Source organism: Onychomys torridus, chromosome 2, assembly GCF_903995425.1.
Source record: "Onychomys torridus chromosome 2, mOncTor1.1, whole genome shotgun sequence".
NCBI classification, from domain to species: domain Eukaryota; kingdom Metazoa; phylum Chordata; class Mammalia; order Rodentia; family Cricetidae; genus Onychomys; species Onychomys torridus.
The window spans coordinates 103,898,351-103,922,179 of NC_050444.1; the positions used below are offsets into that span (position 1 = coordinate 103,898,351).

A 23,829-nucleotide genomic window follows, 5' to 3' on the forward strand; every position below is an offset into this window, starting at 1 on the left:
TAATTCAGTACATAAATAGACTTAATTACAGAAACCACGTGATTATCTTAGTCATGCAGAAAAGGCCTTCAACAAAGTGCAGCATTGCTTTATAAGGAAAGTTGTGAGAAGGCTGGAGAGGCAGCTCAGCTGTCAAGAGCACAGGTTCAATTCCCAGCATCCACATGTCAGCTCACAATTGTCTGTAATTCCAGTTCCAGGGGATCAAACATCTTCTTCTGGACTCCATGGACACTGCATGGTGGGTGGTACACCTGACACACAGGAAAAACACTCATATACATAAAATAAATCTTTCTTAAAAGTTCTGAAGAAACTGGAAACAGAAGGACTATACTTCAACATATTGAAGTCTGTATACAGCAAACCTATAGACAACATTATACTAACTGGGGAAAACTGAAACTCTAACATCTAGAATTAGACAAGAGTGTCCTTTCCTCTCTCCACAAAGAACTTGAAGTCTTAGCCAAAGCAATAAGACAAGAGAAAGAAATAAAAGGGGTACAGATAGGGAAGGAAAAGGTCAAAATATCCCTAGTTACATATGATGTGATCCTATACTTAATAGACCCTAAAGACTCACTAAAGTACTCTTAGACCTGATAAACCCTTTCTGCAAAGTAGCAAGGTATAAAATTAACTTGCAAAAATCCGTAGTTTTTCTATATTGATAAACTGGCCAAGAAAAAAGGTGGGTCACATTTATAAAAGCTTCAAAAAATCTAAATATGTGGAATAATAAACATAATCAAGGATATAAAAGATATCTACAATGAAAAGGAGACTTTTAGAAGATGCAAAGACTTCCCATGTTCATGCACAGGCAGAACTAATATTGTGAAACTGGCAATAGTACTGAAAGCCATCTACAGATTCAATGTACCCCACCACGTTTCCAATGACATTCTTAACAGACATATAGAAACAATTCTAAATTCATATGGCAGCACAAAATACCCTGAATATCTAAGGAATCCTTTGCAGAAAGAGCAATGCCAGAGGTACCATGTGTAACACCTATTATCAGTCTACAACACAAAGCCATAGTGGCAAAAACAGCATGATGCTTGCACAAAACCAGATCTTCCAACCAGTGAAATGCAATAGAGGACCCAGGAATAAATGCACTCAGTTACAGCCACTTCATTTTTTACAAAGCTTCCAAAAGCATACATTGGAGAAAAGACAGTCCTTTCAACAAATTCTGCTAGGAACTGGATTTCCATATGCAGAAGAATGAAATTAAATCCACATCTCATTCTGCACAAAAATCAAAAACCTTAATGTAAAACCTTAATCTTTAAAAGTGTTAGTGGGACATGTAAAACAAAACACTTCAATATAAGGAGCAAGGATGTCCTAACCAGCATTCCAATGTCACAGGAAATAACTCTATGGATTGCCAAATGGGATTAAATAAAATAAAAAGCTTCTGGACAACAAAGGAAACAATGATGAGCGCCAAGTCATAACCTAGAATGGAACACAAACACAAACACAAATACAAACACACACACACACACACACACCATTATTCATTATCATGCAAAGGATTGATATACAATATATATAAAGAACTACAAAAAAATTAAAACCCAAATAAGTAAATCATCCAATCAATAAACTAACTAATGAACTGAAGATTCTCAAAAGAAGTAATAAAACGGCCAACAATATTTTTTAAAGTGTTAACACCCTTAGCCATTAGGGAAATGTAAATTAAGACTTTTAAGACACCATATCCCTGTAGGCAGAATGGCTATTATCAAGGAAAAAATGGCAACAAATGCTGGCAAAAATGTAAGAGAAGAGAAATATTATTCATTACTCATGAGAATGTAAGTTTGTGCAGCCAGTCTGGAAATCAAGATGGAGGCTTCTCAAAAAACTGGAAACAGAACTACCACATGAACCACATACACCACTTTTGGGTATAAAACCACCATGATGGACTGCATTCTCAAACCTTCCTCAAGTGACTTCCTTGTCGGATATTAGGTCACAGCTGAGAATGAGTAATGAGTCTATTTTATCCTAGTGATTTCAAAGTTTTAGATATTCTTATAAGGTCTTCCATCATGTTTGGTTTTTGTTTTTGTTCTTGTTTTTTTTCTAATGAGTGAGCAAGATCTAGACCAATCTTCTGCATGTGGATACTCAATTCTCCCAACATAATTTGTTAAAAAGCTATCTCTTTTCCAGGAGACATTTTTGCACTTTTGTTGAAAATCGAATGCCTAGAGGTGCTTGAATTCATTTCTGGGTATTCATCACTTGGTCAGTTTTCCTAATTTCTTTCTCACTGGGTTTATTTTGTGTATATGTTAAAAAGCCACAGTTTGGGGGGTTTGTTGTTTTTTGTTTTTTATTAGTGTATATTTTGTATACTGCTACTTCACTGAATATTCTGGGCCTAGAAGTATTTTGTTTGAATTTTTAAGATTTTTCTAGTTATAGAATCCTAGCATCTGCAAATAGGCATAGCTTTAGTTCTTCCTCCTGATTTTATCTTGGGTTTTTTTGTTTGGTTGATTTGTTTTGCTGTTGTTCTTTTCCTTTTGGTTTGTTTGGTTGGTTTGGTTTGGTTTTTCCTGCTGCTAAGGCTACAATTTCACTAACTATGTTGAGTAAGAGTGAAGAGAATAGGTACCATGTCTTATTCATTCTAGAGGAAATGCATTTAACTTCAACACTTATGGCATGGTCTATAGATTTGTTACATATAAGCCTTTATTGTTCTGAAATAGTACCTCTTTTGGGGGGATCAAGATGGTATGCTAATTTTTATTAAAAAGTCATCTACTGAACATTGGGATTTTTTTGTACTTTGTATGCTAAATTATACTTACTATCTCATGACTGTCAAACTATCATCCCTAGAATGAAAGTTTAATATTCTTTTTAATATGCTGTTAAATTGAACTTCCAAGTATTTTGTTGAGGACCTCTGGATCTAGCTTTGTAAAAGTCACTGATGTCATTTTCTTTTCTAGTTATAACCTAGTCTGGTTTGAATATTGGTCTACTCCTGGCTTCACAGAATAGTTTGGGATGATTCCTTCCTTCTGACTTTATGAACTAGTCTGAGAGCGCGGGAGCTAGTTCTTCTAGAGATAAGGTAAAATTCAGGAGTGAATCTGGCTCGTCTAGTGTCTTTGTTAGAAAACTTGTTACTACTTCAGTCTCATCCCTTTATTAATCTGCTTCTTCCTCTTGTTAGACCATAGTGAGCCATAGCTGAAAATTTATTCATTTATACTAAATTCTCTCATTTATTGAAGTATGAGGTTTCAAAATAACCCCTGGCGGTCCTCTAGATTCTGGTGGTGTTTGTTGTGACATCTCCAGAGATTTCATTTTTACGTCTTTCAGTTAAGTTGGCCAAGGTTTTTCCAGTTTTATTCTTTCAAAAAGCCAAGTCTCTGTTTCTGAGGTCCTTTGTACCAACTTTGAGATTCAATTTCATATGACGTCATTCCTTTCTTTCTATTGCTTTTGGATTCATTTTGTCCTTACCTTTATAAGACGTTGAGATGCATCATCAAGTTCTGCGCTTGTTTTCTGACCCCATACAAGCTCACATAGTCATAAATCTCCCTAGTAGAATACTTTTTGCTGTTTCCCACAGATCCTGATGCTCTGTGTCCATTTTCATTGGACTCCAGAAATTTATTGACTTCCCTAATGTCTTTAATGATCCACTGATTATTCTAAAATGTTTAATCGCCCTTTTGTTTCATTTTTGTTGAGCCTAGGGCAGGCGGTAGATTCGGATTTATTTAATGGACTTTCTGATGTTACACCTCTACCCTACCTTCCTCAAACAAACTCCCCCATTGTATGATGTGTTATATAGTTGACTTTTAAGAACTTAGGGGGAAATAGCTACAGTACCAGCACTTGGGAAACTGGGGCAGCAGGCTTGTCGGACTGTTGTTTGTCTAGGCTACATAGTAAGTTCCAGGACGGCTCAAGACCCTGTCTCAAAACAAAACCACTATATATTTACATAGTTCTATTTATAAGCACGCTCTCCATCTCTGTGCAACGATTTCCTCTAAGGGCATTTCTAAGACAAGCCAACTAAAGATAGGACCTCTCTGTCTTAATCTGAGGATATTGTTATTTTTCTTCATTTCTGAAACATAAAAATTACTCAGCATAAAATTCTTGATGTTTTTCAATATTTCAATATGTCAACCCATTGATTGCCTCATTCTTCATTATTTCTAAAGACAACCTACTGTGACTCTGGATGGGAACCACATTTCTCTCTGTATGATGAGATATTTCTCTTTGGTTCTTTCCAAATCTTTGTCTTTATTTTTTTCCAGTCTGACAATAATGCATGGATCTCTTCATGTTTATACTATTTACATAGTGCCTCTTGGGTGTCTAGGTAAATGTTTCATATGTTTGGGGTATTTCAGCAATTAATTCTTTAACTGCCCTCTTATCCCTTCTTGGGGGGTGGAGTTCCCATTATGAGTACATTGGTAATCTTGATGGCTTTCTTGGATCTCTTAGCTTCTGGGTTTTTTTATTCTTTTATGTTCAGTTTGAATAATCTTTATTGATTTGCCTCTATGTCACTGATTCTTCTGTCAATTCAAAACTGCTAAACTTCTCGATTTAAAACAAACAAACAAACAAACAAATGGTTATTATTCAACTCTGGATCTTTCATTTTATTACGATTTCCCTTTATTGGCACTCTCTAGCTGATGAGTAATTATTGTCATATTTGCTTTCATTTCCTTAAATATGGCTTCCAGCCACTCTTTAGATACATTTACAATACCTACTTTCAAATATATTTCTGTTAGCTCCAACATCTGGGTTCCCTCTTGACTATTTTTTGCTTTTGTGAATGGACACTATATCCCTCTTTCTGATGATGTCTCTCTCTTTCTCTCCCTTCTCCCCCTCCTCCTCCTCTCCTCCCTCCCTCTTCCTCTTTCTTTCTCCAAGACAAAGTGCGGTAGATAATAAATGCTCCCCCCCCAATTAAGATTTCTTGTCTTTCCTCCTATTTGAGAAATCCTTGCACTCATTCTATAATCTTTTCTTCCTCGGTATGAGGTCACTAGTGTGCACTTGTTAAGTCCACTTCCTGAAATTCATCCTCCAGTGGAGCCTAGTAGTTAGCCAATGATTGATGGTAAGTTAGACTCAAGCACTTCAAGTCAGTGAGGTACATCTGTGGGGAGCCGGAGAGTACACAGATCAAGTGGTTTACAAATCAGAACTTGCTTTTTTTTTTTTTCTTTTTCATGTCTCTGCTGAACAGATATGAGGCCTCACATTCAGCCAGAGCATTTGAGTAGATAGAAAGGTCCTTCCTCTGATGACTCTTGAGACTGCCAGCAGTCTGGCCTACAAAGCACAGCCTTTCAGATCTCTAGGCGATGTCTGAGCTTATCAAGGCACCCTGTGTGCATCGCCCTATGAATTGTCTCACTCATCTACTTATCTGTTGTTCATAATTATTCCCGTAAACCTAGGACTAGTTGCCCAAGTTGTAATCTCTAAATGGTTTTCTCATTACATAACTTTTTTTAGTCAAAATTCCCTTCGAAATCAACTCAGACCTTTCTAGCACCATGATTACCTTTTCCCCAGTCTTCACTCCCCAGCAGAACTACCACACAAATGGAACTGGGAGAAGAGGGTGAGCGGACAGAAGCAACTCCAGGATAAAATCCCACCTATGTCCAATGCTCATAGTCAATCACTTCTCTAAAGAGATGTTCTCAATGTGTCCTATGCCTTTGGTTGATTTCCAGAGTCTTACAACAGTTGATTTTACCACTTTGTCAAGTTTTATCATTTGCTGGGGGCGGGGGGGGGGGGGGGGTATTAAGCTCCTACTGCTCCAGAAACCCTAATGTACACACACACAGAGAGAGAGAGAGAGAGAGAGAGAGAGAGAGAGACTCCTAAGTTTATTTTAGGCCAATAATACTACCAACTAGTTCTTCAAAATTGGCTTCATTTTAATTGAAAATATAATCTTTCTCCAAGAGCCATTAATGGCTCTATCAGCATCTTGAAAGCATTAGGGGGCCTTAGTGGGAACCATCTTGCTGAATACAAACCACATGTTCAACCCACCACATGTCAGGCCGCCCTGAAATGCGACATCTACCTGGAGATACCTACACATTGCCACGAGATGCATAGGGGTGAGTGAAACAGAACTTCCCTGGCCCTCTTCTCTGATGGATGAAGTGTTAAGAAAACAAGTTTCTAAGCTCAAACTTGCCTCATGAGACTCCTGATAACCAACAACAGAGCTAAAACCACATTATTATTCAGCGTCCTGACTTCCTCTACCAGCAACTATTATATATATATATATATATATATATATATATATATATATATATATATCCACAAGACCCTGAAAAACCTCAGAATTCCACATGACAAACTATTCACACACCAGTAAAGGCCTTCAGGGCCAGAGTGTCATGTGGGTAATTGGCAAGAACCTCTTTAAACGGGATTCCATTCAATAATAATGTCCTTGAAAAAAAAAAAGAAAAAAACTTCACTAAGCCTAAAGCCGAGCATCAAGTAATTACACTCTCAATCTTTTCAATTGCACAGTGTTTTGAAAATGTCACAAATTACAACCAAATGCTGCTGAAATTTTTTTATTGGTAGGTTCTTTTCTTTCCCTTTTTTTCTTTCTCTCTTTCTCTCTCTCTCTCTCTTTCACCACAGTAAATGTACTAGTCATGAGCAGAAAATGAAGTTTGAATATTTTTCTCATAGAACTAATATAAATAAAACACATAAGCAGAATATAAATGACATCCATTGAAATGCACACATTTAATTACCAGAGTCTTTGGTTTCCTTCCTTGACAGCCCTCTTTGGGAAGACAGACAGTAATATATGGCCAGAAATTGTAAGATTACTGGGGAAAGACTTACTAAAGCAGCAAATTTTCATGAGACTTAAGTCATTCAAAGGGCAATAAACCAAGAAATGAAGCTAGGGTATGGTACCTCTTACATTCGGAAAGTGGCTCAGAACTGACCCAAGGGCAAGGTAAATAAATGTCATAGTCCTTCCCCAAACCTCATTCCCGCTCCTGGCTGGGACCTATAGAGTAATTGGAAGAATGGGGATTTGGATCTAACGATTGCCAAACACTGTCATCTGGAGCCCTGAAAGCAGCGGCTCACAACTATTCATTCATTTATTCCTCCCCTTACATACCTTTGCTGTAGTTTCCTGTCCTAAAATGCTGGGAATGGGTACTGGGAATTTAAGGCACAGCTTTGGAAGCCATGATGTCATAGAGGAGATCAAATAAACTACTCCTCTTTTTAAAAATATAAGCAACTGTTATAGTTTGAACCACACCTTCCACTCCAAATGCAAATGTTAAAATTTAATCTCCTCTGTAGTGGTATGAAGAGGAAGGGCCTTTCGAGAATTGATTCAGTCATGAGGGCCCTATCCTCATGAACGGAGTATGCCCTTAAAAGAGATGGAGGGAAATCACTCAGGCCCTTTATTCCCTCCCTTTTACCTTGTGAAGGCAATGCAACCAAATACCATCTTGGAACTAAGGGCTGACTACTGATGCCTTAATCATTGACTTCCTGGTATCTCTCACTGTGAGAAATAACCTAGTATTTATACTTAGTCTCAGGTTTGTTTTCACAGCAGCATAATGGATAAGGTGGTGTCATTAAAAAAAATAACTATTATGACATGGAGGCTACAAATCAGCAGCTCCAAGTCAACTACATACTCACTTGTTTTTAAACCTAGGAAAACTAGGAATCCAACTTAAGTTGGGGGTGGGGCTGCCATAGATGCATGCCTGGTCTCCATGGTCTCCAGTAATCTAACTGATGTTTGACTGATATTTTACTAATTCTATTCCAATAGGCAAATGGTTGGCAGGCATCTAAAGTTTAAGAGGAAAAGAGAAAAAAGTAGGACTGTTTCATTTTAATATAAGCCAAGGTTAAGTTTCAGCAGTGGAATATTCTACGGTTTGGGTGGTTGGAGATGGACCAGTATAGACAAAGGAGGAGTTCAGGAAAGCTGGAAGTAGAAATGATTGAATCCTAGGTGTTTACTGTTATAATTTTTGCCTATTTATTTTGAAGAATGAACAGTTTGTCAGGGGCAGTAGAGATCCTTGCTACTGCCTAAGGAAAGCAAAGTGCAGTCTTCATTTCTAGACCTGTCACTATACTAGAGTGGGAATGAGGAAAGTGAACAGAGCAGTCAGTTCCTCTGAAGAGCCTATATCTCACAGAGATCAAGAGTACCCACAAAGTACACAGAGGAAGGGAGACTTTATCATTGAGCAGGCCTATCAGAGTCCTTCGCTGCCTCACCCTGCTTGCTCCAGTTTTACTTAGCTGTCACACTTTCTTGGGTTCTGAGATATCCCACTTCTATCTTCAGGCAAACACCGGATGAAAGGAAACTGAGCACAGCCTACAGAGACACACGCAACCCCACGATACACTGGCTGTGCTGACAGTGCTGTGAGGGAGCCGAGATGGTTAGTTGTCGCTGTCAACTGGGCACAGTCTATAATCTCCTGAGAAGACTGTCTCAATGAGGGGCTGCCTAGATCAGATTGACCTGTGGGCACTCCTGGAGGAAATTATTGCTTAATTGGGTCAGTTGGGGTGTTTACGAAAATGTTATATTGAGTGAAGTAATCCAGACCCAGAAAAAGACACTGTCACATGTCCGCTTATCTGTGGTTCCTAGTTTCAAATCTTCAGATGCAAGTTCATAACTGGGAATAGCCACAAAAATCAGGAGAGGAAAATGTGGCCATGGGGGTGGGAAGAGTTCTAGAGGGGGATAGCAAGATAGAAATGATATGAAGGAGAAAGTGGGAAGATGGGGGGGGAGATCAATACAGAAGGAGAAAGAGGGAAGGTAGATAACACTTAGAATGCTTAAAATGTCATAGAGAATCATAGTTTATATTTACTTAAAATTACATATAATATATAAGTGTATGTGTATATATGTGTGTGTATGTATATATACTTTTAATAAAGTTGTACCACTTAAGGAGATATGCACCCCCCCCCCAAGAGTCATAGACTTATCTGGCAAAAACCCCAGCACCAGGCATAAGAAACCTCCTTTTAAGCTGGTTAAGAGAGTCCAAGAGATTCCTAAAAGAACACAGGCTGTTTCTGTTTACTTTGGTTGCCTTCTAGAAGTTGACTATAAGTCCCTATTGCTGAAGACATGCACACTTTGGGCACAGGACTCGGAGGATTGGAGCTGGATCTGACCTTATATCCTCCTCCCTGAGAACTAGATTTCATAGTCCTGGACGGTGCTATGCAAGCAACCAATATCTCTACCCAGCTTTGATGTGTATGAACCACAACCAATGACCAGCATGGCAAGATATCTTTAAATGCACAACAGTGGCACTTACATCTTAGTAGTAATCAACAACTGTCTAGTTGGACTTAAGGCCCACTCAACAACAGGAGGGATATCACTCCTGGTAATAGAAATCTGCCCAACTATCCAGAACTGTTGAAAGCATGTATCTTAAGAGGAGAACCCATTACTGACATTTTACTAAACCAGGAGAATTACTAGCCACATTCTAAATACTTATTCTTATACCTACTTCCCACCCCTAAACCAAGAAGCTTCTCTTTGCAGCAGATAGAGATCAAAAAGCCACAACTAGGGCTGGAGAGATGGCTCAGTGGTTAAGAGCACCGACTGCTCTTCCAGAGGTCCCGAGTTCAATTCCCAGCAACCACGTGGTGGTTCACAACCATCTGTAATGAGATCTGGTGCCCTCTTCTGGCCTTCAGGGACACATGCAGACAGAGCACTGTATACATAATAAATAATAAAATCTTTAAAAAAAAAAAAAAGCCACAACTGGTCATAAAGCAAATGATCATGGGGTGGCTAACTGATACATCATGATTCCTGTTCCTAAGGAACAGAGGAACTCACAGAAGAGAGGGCAAAAAGATCAGAAGAGTCAGAGAACTAGGAAGTCTGCTACAAGAGTTGTGTCTCCCAGATAGGTAAACTTCACCCATGATATTTCAACAGTATGGCTAAGTAAGACCGGAACAATGATGACATCAATGGGTATGCTAACACAGAGAAAAGCTCACCGAGCCCTACCCCTAGATAAAGAACTACATAAACTAATGACAGCTGAATGAGGGGGGATTATTTATTATTTTTCCCTAGGGAGGTGCCACCTAATTGGTTGTTCAAAACCAAGTGGTCAATTCTGAAATCATTATATATTATTACCAAACAGACTATTCATCAAGTTGTATTCATGTGTGTGTGTGTGTGTGTGTGTGTGTGTGTGTGTGTGAACAAAAACTAAAGAGAAAGACCATGAATTTGAGAATTTGAGAGGGAGTGAGAGGAGATATGGGAGAGGATGGAGGAAGGAGATGGAGAAGGAAAATGATGTAATTATATTTTTTTAATTTGCAAAAAAAAAACAAAAAAACTGGTTATGGTGGTACATACCTTTAATCCCAAAACTAGGGAGGCAGAGGCAGACAGATCTTATGAGTTTCAGGCCAGGCTGAAATAATGAGTTCCAAGCCAGCCAAGGCTACATAGTGAGACTTTATCTCAAAACACAAAAACAAATTGCAAAAAATAAAAATAATTTGGATGAAGAGAGAGAGATGCTTCCAGTATGTCCAAGGAAACAAAGTTTGAATACAAGCCTACACAATAATCAGAGGTGTGCTGAGGTGTGTGGTCTGACGTGGGGGGTCAGGGAAAGCCTCTGACAGCATGCCATTGCAGCCAGTAGCTGGAGGAGGAGAATGCCCCACAGAGGGACCACACTGACAATGTCCTCTGGCAGGAAAGGTAGGGAAGAAGGAAACTGTGGAAAGTCCTAAAGGCTGAAGCAGCGGGACTCAGGCAGCGGGAGCCAGAACCTTCACAGCTGCAGAGTTGTCGGTATAGATCTGGCATCTTAAGAACCATAACAACTGAGGGCGCTTAAATGGGCAGATGGTGAGGTTCCATTTTCTAAGGCTTCCTGGCTCAAGTGAAGCTTGCAATGGATATAAACTGAAAGGTTGGAGACCCGCTTGAGTGAATAGTCAAGTGCAGGCCTGAGGAGGCAGAACTGGGGTTCTGTTAGAGGAAGCCACAGCGCAACAAAATGGAGAAAGTCTGAGACATTGCTAAAAAGCAGGCTGTAGTGAAGTGTCAGGGAGGAAGCTACATGGGGAGGGGCAGACAGGAAGTGTCGATGACCCAGAGGTTCCAGCGATACTGAGAACTGTCATGGGTGTAGACAAGAGAACAAACCAGAAAGACAGGATTTGGGGTTCACGACCCCTTCACAAGTGGGTCATTTTACAGTATAGTAACATTCAGAGTGTGGCTTGACAGAAGGCGGCTATAGAATCGAGGAAGACGGGGCCACGAAAGATGAGCAAGCCAGAGACCAGGCCACCTCAGAATCAGTTCCGGGACTAAGGAGAGAAGACCAACAACACGCGGGATTCCCCGACACATGGATTGCAGCCCCTTAAGAAAAACACGTCGCTGCAGCCTCCTCTGCCACCTCCCACGCACACGCTTGGCTTCATTAATAAAAGCGACCCTTGCCAGGCGGCGGCGGCACACACCTTTAATCCCAGCACTCTGGAGGCAGAGTGGATCTCTATGAGTTCAAGGCCAGCCTGGTCTACAGAGTGAGATCCAGGACAGGCACCAAAACTACAGAGAAATCCTGTCCCAAAAAAACAAAAAGAAAAAGAAAAAGAAAAGCAACCCTTAACACGCTCCCACAGCGGCCCCCAACATGTTCCCCATGAACTGTTTAGCTTGTCTTCTTGGGACAGCAGGACACATCATAAGCATCAAGCGTTACTGAGGATGAATCCACTTTCTCACTCCCTGACCTCAGGTTTTATGGCTGTGTGCCACAGTTTGGGGACTGTTACTCTGCCTGCCCAATCCACAGGACTGCATAGCTTGTCTCTCTACTAAAAGGTCAAAGACTCATTATGCTCCCTCACCATGCCTAGCATGTTACAGATACCAAATGAAATGTATGTATTTCAAAAATATCAGACAAAAAGGAGAACTATTTGGAGAGGAGAAGACCCAGCAGGAGAGGGGAGGTGTGGACAAGGGAGAGTAACAAAGAGGGGTGAATATGGTCAAAGTATATGATGTACATGTAGAAAAGTGCCATGATGAAGCCGGTTTCTTTGTGCAATTAATATATGCTAATGAAAATAAAAGGCAAGAAGAAAGAGGATTTTTGAGTGTTTTTATCCCAGAGAGATGTTTGAAAAGACAGGTGTGCTACTCTGATTAAAACTGTAGAGACCAGGCTTACTCCATATTACAGAAGACAATACCTACAGTTTGTGCCTTGCCCCAGGTGACTCCATTTTGAATGCAGAGGCAGAAGGAGGATGTTCTTGCTGGTAAGAACACTAACCATGATATACAAATGACAACTTTTCCCTAAAAGTACAAAGAGGCTACCTATAGACTTCCCATATAGCTTGGAATGTGGGAGCACATGGATATACTAAAACTGTATTTGGGGGCTAAGGGATGGCTCATGGTAAAGAACACTGGCTGCTCACCCAGAGCACCTGGGTTCAGTTCCTACCACCAACCTGATGCTTATACATACACTCAGGAAAAAACATTCTTATACATAAAATAAAAGTAAATAAATTCTTTAAAAAAAAAATCAAAGTGCCGAGCGGTGGTGGCACACGCCTGTAATCCCAGCACTCAGGAGGCAGAGGCAGGTGGATCTCCGTTAGTTCGAGGCCAGCCTGGTCTACAGAGTGAGTTCCAGGACAGGCTCTGAAACTACAGAGAAACCCTGTCTCAAAAAAATAAATAAATAAATAAAATAAACAAATAAAAATCAAAGAAACAGGCCCAAGAACTTATCAAACATGTGAAGACCATCAAAGGGTGTAATGCTTTCATCTGAACACCAAGAAGAGTAGGATCCATAACACAGCAATGGCAATGGCCCCATCGACCTGTCATCCAGCCACCCAGAATGTCCTTCAAGAGATCTACCTGCAGAGAACTCCCACCCATCTCCTGGACTTCAAGCTCAGCACGGTCCCCACTGCCTGATGAGGCCAACTAAAGCACCCAGTCTATCCTGTCTCCCAGGGCCTGCCCTGAACCTCTACTGCCTACACTTTGCGGCTCCCACACCTCTGCGGCTCCCACACCTCTGCAGCTTGGCTCTGGAAACCCTGCAGCAGCTCTCCGAATGGACTGGTTAAGAATGTATCTAACCACACACAGAGATTCTCTGTGCATCTGCAACAGGCCTCTGCCTTACCAAAGGGTAAGGCCCCTTTGAACTCCATGGCTTCCTCAGCTTTTGCGGCTATTCTGAAGCCTATATATATGTAGAGAGTTATAGTTGCTGAGTGATATGTAATGCATGATCCGAGAGTTAATAGTAGTAATTGGATTGGAATAAAAAATACTGTGTTTTCCCTGGCCAGCTTCAAAGGGAAATCAAAACTAATTGGCCATGTGCAACCAATCAATCTGAAGTAGCTTATGAATTGCTTTTCAATAAAGCACTATGAAGAGACACAAATGTGTCTGTGTTTCTGGCATAGCACACTTAGGACAAAAACATTACACACACACACACACACACACACACACAGAGAGTAAATTATAAAAATAGAGGTCGGGCGGTGGTGGCGCACGCCTTTAATCCCAGCACTTGGGAGGCAGAGCCAGGTGGATCTCTGTGAGTTCGAGGCCAGCCTGGTCTCCAAAGTGAGTTCCAGGAAAGGTGCAAAGCTATGCAGAGAAACCCTGTCTCAAAAAACCAAAAAAAAAAAAAAAAAAAATTATAAAAATAGGAGCTAGAGGTATGGCTGAGTGGGTAAGAGCATTTCCTGCTCTTCCAGAGGACATGAGTTTGGTTCTCAACATCCATGTTGTATAACACCTGTAATGCCAATTCCAGAAGAGACAAAGCCCTTCTGGCTTCCTTGGACATACATACACATGGCTTATTCTCACACAGATACACACATATACACAAATTAAAAGTAAATACATTTTTGAAAACCTTGCACAATGCACATATGAATCAAAATGCCACCTCATACCCTATAAATGGGTATAATTATTATATATCATCTTAAAATATACATTATTTTAAAAGAATAAATCAATCTAACATATAAAAATTAAAACCAGGCAAAACTAACTTATAATATTAACTTATTATGGTGAAGTATAATGGGGCAAGAAATGTAGCTCAGTAGTAGAACATTTGTCTGGCATTCAGGAGGCCCTGGGTTTAATCCCCAGCATGACAAAAAAAGAAAAATGAAAAATGAACAGTCCGCACAATGGTTGTGTTCCACTTCTTTGGATATAGTGTTTCTTGGTCAAGCACTGTTTGTGTGTGTACAGTAAAAATTCATTGGTCTGTAATCATAATACATTCTTTTCTGTATGTTACGTTACATTTCAAAATTCTCTTAGGTGGATGACTGAAACAACCAAATTGTAGAATCTTAATTAGCTTGAATTTGAACAGATTCCCCATTGTAAGATTCAAACAGAAAGCTAAGACAAGGATCACAGAATATATTCCATAATGTCAAGATACTACAATTTCTGCCACCTGTGCGAGTCTCTGCCATGACACTCAGCTTCACCACTGCAGCCTAGAAATGGCCACAGTGGATGCATGAAAGAACAGCTACAGCAGTGTTCCAACATAGCATGCCTGTCAATAGTGGACTTTGGATAGCATAGTTCCCAACATGCCTCAAAATAATTTTTTCCAGTTAATGGAAATTGTAGAGCCATTCTTTGCTTTCCATCTGTACGAAAACAGGCTGTGAGCTGGATTTGGCTGGCAGGAAGTGGTTTCTTGACCTTTGCCCTAAGGTAGCATACATATAACCATTTCCTGGGAGGTCTACAAGCTTGGCCTATCCTCTCCTCCACCCTTTTCTCACCTTTGTACGTAGGCAGGTACTGTATCTTGTCACCATTCGGAAATTTACTGTCCCGAGGTTTGATGAGGCCAACTTGACAGACAGGGAGGTAGTTAAAATCGTGTTTATATGTTGTGAGTAAATCCATAGTCTCTTGGCTTGGAATGTATGGGTCATGCTGATGGAGTTTCACTGGTACCATTTTGTGAAGCCCAAAATCTCTCCTGGGAGAAGAATAAGCACATGTCATTGTGGTCCTTGCTTGGAAAAAGACAATGTTGTCTACTCGACTCACATTAACTGAATTTTCTACTCTATCTCTCTGCCTTTTCCTCTCTCCTCTAACTTTGGAACATGACACTATAATTCATTTTTGCCCATGTTTGACCCCTTGATCTCTGGGGTGTCATCCTTGACTCCTCCCCTCAAAGCTAGAGTCTGTCATTCACCAGGAATAGCCCTTCTACCTCACTGGGGATCTTTTTGCCCTTTGGTCCAGATCCAAACCATTTTTCACTTGGGCCACGTGACACCCTTCCTGCTTCTGCTTCAACTGCCTTGGTGTATCCAGAATAAGTGCTGAATAAAAATAAGATGAGCTTGCCTACCAGGTTGAAATGTCTTCCAGATAAAAGCCAGCTCTCGAGTGTAATGTCCAAGTTGTCCCAGACCTGTCCCCTGGCTGACTCCCCTAGCCACACCTGTGTCAACCACAAAGCTCATTGAGAAGGAGGCCTATTCCGATATCTCACCTGCCTTGCATCCAGCCCCTCCTGTGGGGCTAACATCTGTTTTTCAGATACACTCCCCTTTTCCCTGTGTTCTCAGGAGCTTCTTCTACTAATATTTATCTCCTCTACTCACTCAGCCTTAGAGAAAATCCCAAGAGGAAAAGTACAGTAGAGACACAAAGTCTCCATTCCTTGCTATCTGCATAATGTGGTCAGGGCCCCCATTGTGTCAAAGAATAAGAAAACAAAATGGAAAAGAAAGGATGCTTCACAGCAGAGCAAAGTAATCCCTCCCCAAATCAGCCACAGTTATGACAGGCCCAGGTGGCACCTGCCCATCACAAGGAGCTCCCTGACCACATGCAGCTGAGTCAGGCTATACTGCCACGGTCTCCACTGCTCATATCTCCATGCTGTCAGTTCTTCTCAAAACAAACTGCTTTTTCCTCGATCCCATTTGGCCAAATAGGACAAGAGAAAAGTAGAACTTTCCCTAAAGGTGCTTGCTTGAACGGCCCTGTCAATGGGAGGGAAAGGTTTCCGGACAGGAAAACATTAGGCTAAACACTAATAAAACCCACTTCCAGGCTGACACCTGGTATGGCATTACTGAGCCATTCTTGAGTAGCAAGAGTGACATGCTCTGCTGTAACCTGTCTTGCATGAATTATACACAGGGTTGTCAGTAAACCCAAAGCAGGTCCTGAGCATGCTTGGTGGGATGAAGGAGTGTGGAAGCAGGAGAATTAGTCTCTTTGGGGCTGCAAGTGGGAAATGGGAGATGCTTCTGTTGAACTCCCATAACACCCTCTAGGTACATCTCAAAATAGATCTTAGTAGCAAGAACAGCATCCTGCAGCCTGAGCTGCCTTCCCAGGGGCCTCACTATGGGCTTCCATCGAAGGAGCGCTGATGACCCCAGCATCTGGAAGCTGATTATATAGATGGGAGTTGTGGAGGGACAGGCTACAAGACAATAAACAAGAAGCCAAGGGTCAGCTCCACACTTTTACTCTTCTTAGATTAAGGACCCTCATACATAGTGACTGCTCAATCATCAATTGCAGCAACCACTGAAAATGCCTGAAACCCCATCTGAAAACCAGTTAACCTGAAAGTTAACTTCCTGCTGAAAACTTACCTTCCAAAGAGAACATACCATGGGAAGCTGAAGGTGCTCCACTCCCAGGACCAGAGTGGGATTTTGAGGTGACCTTACCTATCTATGTTCGGTGATAGCTAACCAGGCTGGAGTCCCTCCGCACTTCCAAGAAATAGCAGCAGATATCAAAGGCCAGCGCTGAGGAGCAAAGCCAGGTGTCCAGGCTTGCATGCTAAGGTCCCCCACCCCAGAGCTCTAGGACTCCCTCAAAATTCCTACTTCCCCTCCCAGGTGCCATCTTCCAAGGGTTGCCAGACACTAAAGGCCGAGACAGGCCAGAATATTCCTGTCCCCCATTCGTCCACAGAAATCTGCCAAGGAATGCTCACAAACTCACCAGCTCAGGGGCTGGTCTCAAGTTGTTCCTCCAAGACAGAAGCAGACACATAAAGCTTGTAAGCTACACTTAGGGAATGGATTCATCACTGAATTTCCTTCCATACAAAATTCAAAGTCTGCTATACATGTGCATCTATCTATATTTGTATTTATGGACCAGCAATAGAGAAGGCAAATGATTAAGGGAGGAAAAGCCTCTTACCTCAGGACAGAGGATCATTTTTAAACTTAAAGTTTGATTCATTTGTATCTGCCTCCAAAACAGTCACATGGCTGAAGAGTGAATTTTATCAGAATTTCGGTCTTTCCTCATTAGAGTTTCATGTTGGAAACACTCACTGAAACCTATCATTAACCACAGCATACCTGCATGTCCCCAGTCACACATAATCTTACAGCCTTCAAGTTCACACACACAAAAAAAAAATTTTATTCTTCCCAGAAATTGCTTAAATTTAACAATTTTTTCAACAGTCAATGGTTCCTCTCTTCCTGTGGTACGTTGCCCAGTGTTTGCCTCATTGTGACTATGAATAAAGAGGAAAAAAAGGTCACAAATCTCAGCTTCTTTCAGGTAGGTAGCTATAAAAGCTATCCAGCATGGAAAGCCAAGAGTTAAACCAGAATTAAGTATGGTTTAAAGTGACCCTGCTGGGGAAGTTCTGGCAACTTCATTTCCAACCATTTGGCTGAGCTAAAGAAAGGTGTTGGGCAGTAACAGGGAAAAGGAAGGGGAAATTACACAATTACTAACGAAAATCCTTTTCCCGGAAGTGAGGGAATGGAGAATTTTCATGGGAGCCAAACAACAATTACTTTTTTAATAGTTTAGTATTTATGCAAATTTCAGAATTTATTATAGTATCCAAGGAATCAATCATATTAAAATGTAATCTTAATAGGCGCCCTACCATTTTGCCAAAGCAAATCTCTCTCTGCAAACCTTCCCCTAAATTGCCCTCCTGAGAACGTCATCTCCTCGCCCATGGCTTCACATCTTTCCCTACTGTTTCTTTTCTGCCAATATTTAAACTTGTCCCAGTCTTTTCCACATTTAAAAGAAAAATAACAAAATATGGTACATGCTCACACACGCACACATGCATGCACACACAACACACAACACACACACAGAGACTCTATTTTCTCCTGGGCCTCTCCTCATCTCCTCTCTCTTCTAGAAAGGGTCTACATAACTTCCTCTCCGCCCACACATTCCCCAACCAGCAAACACAATTCTACTCCACACGCCAGCCAAGGCATCTCAGAGCCAGTCTCTCTCACCCTTAGGCCTGCTGCATACATAAATTAGTCACCGTGCCTATCCTCAAATTCACGTTTGAACATCTCTTTCCTTGGCCTCAGTCAACCCACTTCTCATGATTTGTCCTCTTACAATCACCTCTTATTGGGGTGGGGAGGACTCTTTGTCTTTGATTTATTTCAATTTGTTATTTCATTATTATTCATTATTTCCATATGTAATTTTCAAACTTCCCCAGCTCAAAAGACACCTTCTAAGGAAGCCATTCTGTTGTCCTAGGCAGAGTCTAAAACCTTTTCCAGAACACTGAGAGGGACCCTTAGCAGAACGACAAAGCTTGATCCCAATGGGGCGTCATCCCTGGAGCAAGTGGGTTCTAGTATCATCACTCAGGATCTGAGTTCTACAGTCCTTTCTCCTCTTCTGTTCTCAGCTCCTCAAATCCTGAGGCAGAACTTAACATCTGTCCCATTCCACGAAGCCTAGAAGAAATGATCTTTAAACTGCTGGACAGGACTAGAGTCAGCCCCATCCGCAGGTTCTGGGGTAAAGCCAGCAGGTGGGAGAACAGCCCTGGCTCAGTCTTTGCTGCTTCAGTTTCCGTGAACTGCTTGTGAGTCACAGCCTGAAGGCAGCCACCAGCCTGTGCCAGAAGAGGCAGCTAAGACCAGCCTGTGCCAGATTCTTTCTGTTCAAAAAAAAAGCAGGAAAAGCAAATGTGAGGCAATCTTGGAAGGAAGAAGCCAAAGCCAAAGTCCTCTAAAACACTGGGCCCAGGTCCCTGTTTGCCTCACACTCCAGAAGCAGGCTTCTGAATTAAGGCTAACTGAACTGAAAAGGAATTTGGGCTGCCACCCAAGACATGGAATTTGCACTTTGAGCCTAATCAAAAATTACCTGCCCAATAAACAAACAAACGAAAATGCTTTTCAGAAAAAAAGGTAAAAAAGAAAACAGTCCAGAGTCTCCAAATTCAACATTCACAATATTGTCCAGAACCAATACTTGACACACTGCGGGAAAATATGACCCATGTACCTCAAGCAATCTCAAAGCAGGTATTTTAACTATACTTAATGAGAAAAGGCAAAAAAAAAAAAAAAGTCATAATAAATTCATAGCTGGAAAATGACAGAGCACTAGAAGCTATTATCCAAAGAACCAAATGGAAACTCAAAAAGCTAGAGCCAGGCCTGGTGGTCTACACCGAGAGTCCCCAAATCCCAGTACTCAGTCAGGATGGGAGTCTGATCCTAAGTTTAGGCCAGCCTGGGATACGGAATGAGACATCATCTCAGAAGAAAAAAAAAATCTAAAATATACATTATCCTTAGGAAAAAAAAAAATTCACTGGGCTTACAGAAAGGAGGGATGCCTCAGTAACTTGAAGATAAACTGATTAAAAGCTATCTAATCTGAACAAAAGGGGTAAGATTAAGACAGAGAAACAAACAGAACACCAAGGACATAAAATTCTTAATAAAATAATGAACAAAATGTCCAGAGACTCAGTGAAGGATGCACACCAAAGTTAAAGGCTCCGAAGTTCCCCAGTCAAGCCTAGTGCTAAGAACCCTATCTGTTTGTTTCATCCATCCTCAGGCCCACCCTGCCACACGGGTAACCCCAGCCACACAGGTAACCCCAGCACTGTAGCTTTGAATAGCAGAGTCCAGACTCCATCGGCAAAGAAAACCCATACTTTTCCAGCAGCATGTCAAGACTGGGCTCATTACCATTTCTAGCATCCTTCCTGCCTTTGGAAACAGGTACCAGATGGCCTTTCTCTTTTAGCTCTTCCCTCCCTTAATCTCCCTGATTTATCAATGTCTTATCAATAAACAAGATTAGTAACTCTACTCCACTCCACCATCCTCGTCCCCTGCCTTTAAGCCAAATCTCTTTCTCTTCTCTTCTCCCTTCCCCTTCTCCCCCTCCCTCCCTCCTTCCTTCCCTCTCTTTCTCTATACTAGTAGTAACTCTACCCCCACCATCCTATCCCTTACCTTTAAATCAAATCCATCATTCACTCACTCCCCTCTCTCCCTCCCCCCATACGAACACACATGTGCACATACTCATGCACCTTTAACCCACTTTGCCCGTGCCCCACTCCCTTTTAAGGTACTATTTAACACTGCTGAAGCTGATTTAGGTAACACAAATACTGTCCCAAGTGGGGGCCCAAGTGTTTTATCCAGTGATATGCCTAACGGGAAATGAGGCTAGAAATGCAAACTTTCTTTATAAATTGATGTCAGATCTAGCTGAACTAAAGGCAAATCCTCTGCGAGAGACTTACCAAAGGCTGCAAATTTTTTAAAAAGAGAAAAAAAAAAAAAAGGGTTTTCCAGTAAGAAGGGCTGGAAATGGCAGGCATTCCCCTTCTGACACCTGCTTTAAATCCCTACAATTTATGGTCAGTAAGAGCTATGTGCAGCTGTAATCATGCTTCATGCTGCATTGATGGCCTTTCCAGAAGCCAGGTGGTTTTTGTGTCTGGACTTAATCACCAAATTCAGCCAAGCCGGGACCAAATGACTTTTTCATGCAGCAGGTGGGAGCCCCATGTCCAGCCTCAGACACTATGCAGAGTCCACCTGTAGACAGGGGAATGAGCGAGGCGCTGTAGCAATGAGGGTTCTGGAAACAGAGGGGTGACAATCCACATAGACCCAGAGGTTATGCAGACATGGGATGACACACCCCTTCCCCTAAAAGCCTCTCGAGGCAAGCTGCTTTGCATTCCTGAAAGTAGTTCAACTTTTCCTCAGTCTGTGAAAAATCACCCTAGCAATGAGACTGAGGTACAGGAAAGTGACTGACTTCCCTGTGAGTTTGTGCCTGGCTCCTCTTCCTAGGGTAGGATAAAAGGGGGGGTGGGGGGAGTCCCCTGTCAGCTCCCCCTCCCCCTCCTCCCTACCCCCACCCCTATTCTGAAAGCTCAGCTTCAGGACTTGAACATAGGACCTTATACATAAGTGACCTATGACTGAGGTATACTCAGCTCCCAGGTCTGCTCTTCCTCCTCCCCATTAGTAACTAGATCCCACCCCTTTCTCTTTTTAAAGCCCTGTAATCATTAAGAGTTTGGGAAATTCTTTCAGTAGCTGGGGACCTCTTGATGTAAACTGGATTTATTGTTGCTGTGGCTCTGACTGAGGCCCACCTGCTGGGAAATGGTTTGATTGTTATAAATGACACAGGCAAAGATAACTTAGCTCAGGTCAGAGGTTAATTTTATGATTTGCAAAACAGCATCGGGAAACAGAAGGGTATGTAGGGCTCCCACATCTGAGGGCCTTGGAGCCAGGAGGTGGGATGCGGATCCTGCCCCAGAGGATTGTCACATGTTTGTCCTCATAAGTTTAGACAATGAACAAGAACATCTCAAGCACCCTTTTCTATACTTCAGGACAGAAAATACATTTCCGTTACAATATTGTTTGAAGTTAGTGCTTTTGATTTCATAATAAAGTGCTCTTTGTCTCTTGGAAACTTAGGGTAACGAGATGAGAACAGCTCCACCTGGGAGGAGAAAATGGCGTCTACAGTCACCTCCCAACACTACTTTTACCCCTTCCTAACCACTGCATCTTCACGCACAGGCACAGGACTCCTCCTGGGTGTGGCCTGTCATCTCTTATCATGAGAAGCAATGCTTGGGAGCAGTCCACGGTCTTTGCTTCGAGCTCTAGAACCCTAGAGATGATGTTTTCTCAGCTAAATGAACCCCAACTGTAAAGTTCACATCATTTAATAAGCTGTAGGTTGAAAAAGCAGTTGTGTTACACTGTTCAAATGGACCAGGAGCCAGAACAATTGTGCTTAAAACAAAATCATTTACAACAACCACTTGGTATCAAAACAAATCCTTCAGCTACACCCCATTCTCAAGATGCTCCTGTCCAGTAGTTCCTACCAAGCTCAAAAGTCCCTTAGCTTTATTTTTCCCCTTAAGGGACCTCCTGCCCTAACCTGGACATGGCTTTTAAGGGTCTAGGAGAGAGCACCTGTTTTTTAGATAAGAACACCTCCAAGTCAAAATCTCAAGAGAGGAAGTTTCCATTATTTTGAGAGAAAGATGTCATGCTCCACTTTGGGCCACCTGGAATCATTATTAAAACCATGCAAAATTATGATGCAAGGGGTGAGCTATAGGAAGACATTCAGCAAGTTGTCCATGCATCTGTAATGTCTAAGTGCTGTGAAGGAAAATAGTATAGACTATTAGCTCCACAGCACAAAAATCCTGCCTTCCAAGGATGAGGAACTTGGAGGCTGAGAACACATCATTATTCACCTTGAGACTGACTTACTGGGTCTGAAACCCCACTCAACTGTACTGATAGATGTTCTTAACTCCACTAGATCACCAAGCCAGGCATCACCATCATCCGGAGGCCACTATCAGAACTGTCGATGGGAGATGCACAGTCTTGTGAGCACAGAATTTTTTCCTCAGTCCCTGAAAATAGGGACCTCCATGACACTAACAAAGACAGTTCTGAGTCTACATGGCCCTAGATCCCAACAATCTCAACTTGGAAATCAACTAGAATATATCAGGAACAATTGAAAATCAAATGTTCTCTTTGTATATCTTGAACATTGTAGGATCTCTAGTTCAAAATCCGTAGCATAACATCAAAAGGACCCATTATTTATTACTATTCTTTTAACCACCCAAATTGTTATAGAGGCTGCCACAGAGCCAAAATTCCTTTTTCAGTAGCCGTCTCTCCCCTTCTTTCCCTTTAATACTTACTTAACTTCTCACCTTTAATTAGACAGACCAATTTAGACTCCTGACCCCCATTTTAACAAGCAAGAATTCTTTCTCAGTAAGAGGGTGTTTGGGAACAGTTAAGGAAGCCGACAAGGAGAAGAACCTCTTTCAGAGATATCTAGGACATGAGCATTACAACACTAATGTCACATGTCCACCCTGCACCAACACCACATGCCATTATCTTGACATCACACTATTCATGGTTGCTTTTATTCCACCATTTTTCTCTATAGCACTGTTTGACCTCACCTGGATGTGGTCAGCCCTTCCATTGGTATGGATCCTTTCTTGTATACACCCTTGGGCTTAAAGGAATCTCTGGGCAGGTAAGACTCATAGATAGGATAATTCTGGGTGTATTCAGTGAGAAGACATGGTTTCTCTGTTTTATCATAAATCTTCGTAGGGAGATGTGGACAGTGATGCCGCCTATAAAAGATACATGGAGAGTTTGGTTAGTTACTTTCTTGAAAGAAAAACATTCAGTCTGAAAATGCCACGTCCTCCAAATGTGATGCAGACTGACTGCTGCCATTAAAATTCA

The 23,829-nt window shown here is 41.5% G+C and overlaps 1 protein-coding gene across 1 annotated transcript in view; it reads right to left on the reverse strand.

Annotated features, from left to right (window-relative positions):
• Saxo1 (stabilizer of axonemal microtubules 1) overlaps nucleotides 1–23,585 on the reverse strand; it is a 30,546-nt gene extending 6,961 nt beyond the window's left edge. Inside the window, exons 1-2 of the mRNA XM_036177426.1 lie at nucleotides 23,535–23,585; nucleotides 15,019–15,221 (exon numbers count right to left, since the gene is read on the reverse strand). Of these exons, the coding sequence (XP_036033319.1) occupies nucleotides 15,019–15,221; nucleotides 23,535–23,557 (226 nt within the window). The 5' untranslated portion in view covers nucleotides 23,558–23,585. The remainder of the gene's footprint in view (nucleotides 1–15,018; nucleotides 15,222–23,534) is intronic.
• Between the last annotated feature and the right edge of the window lie 244 nt (nucleotides 23,586–23,829).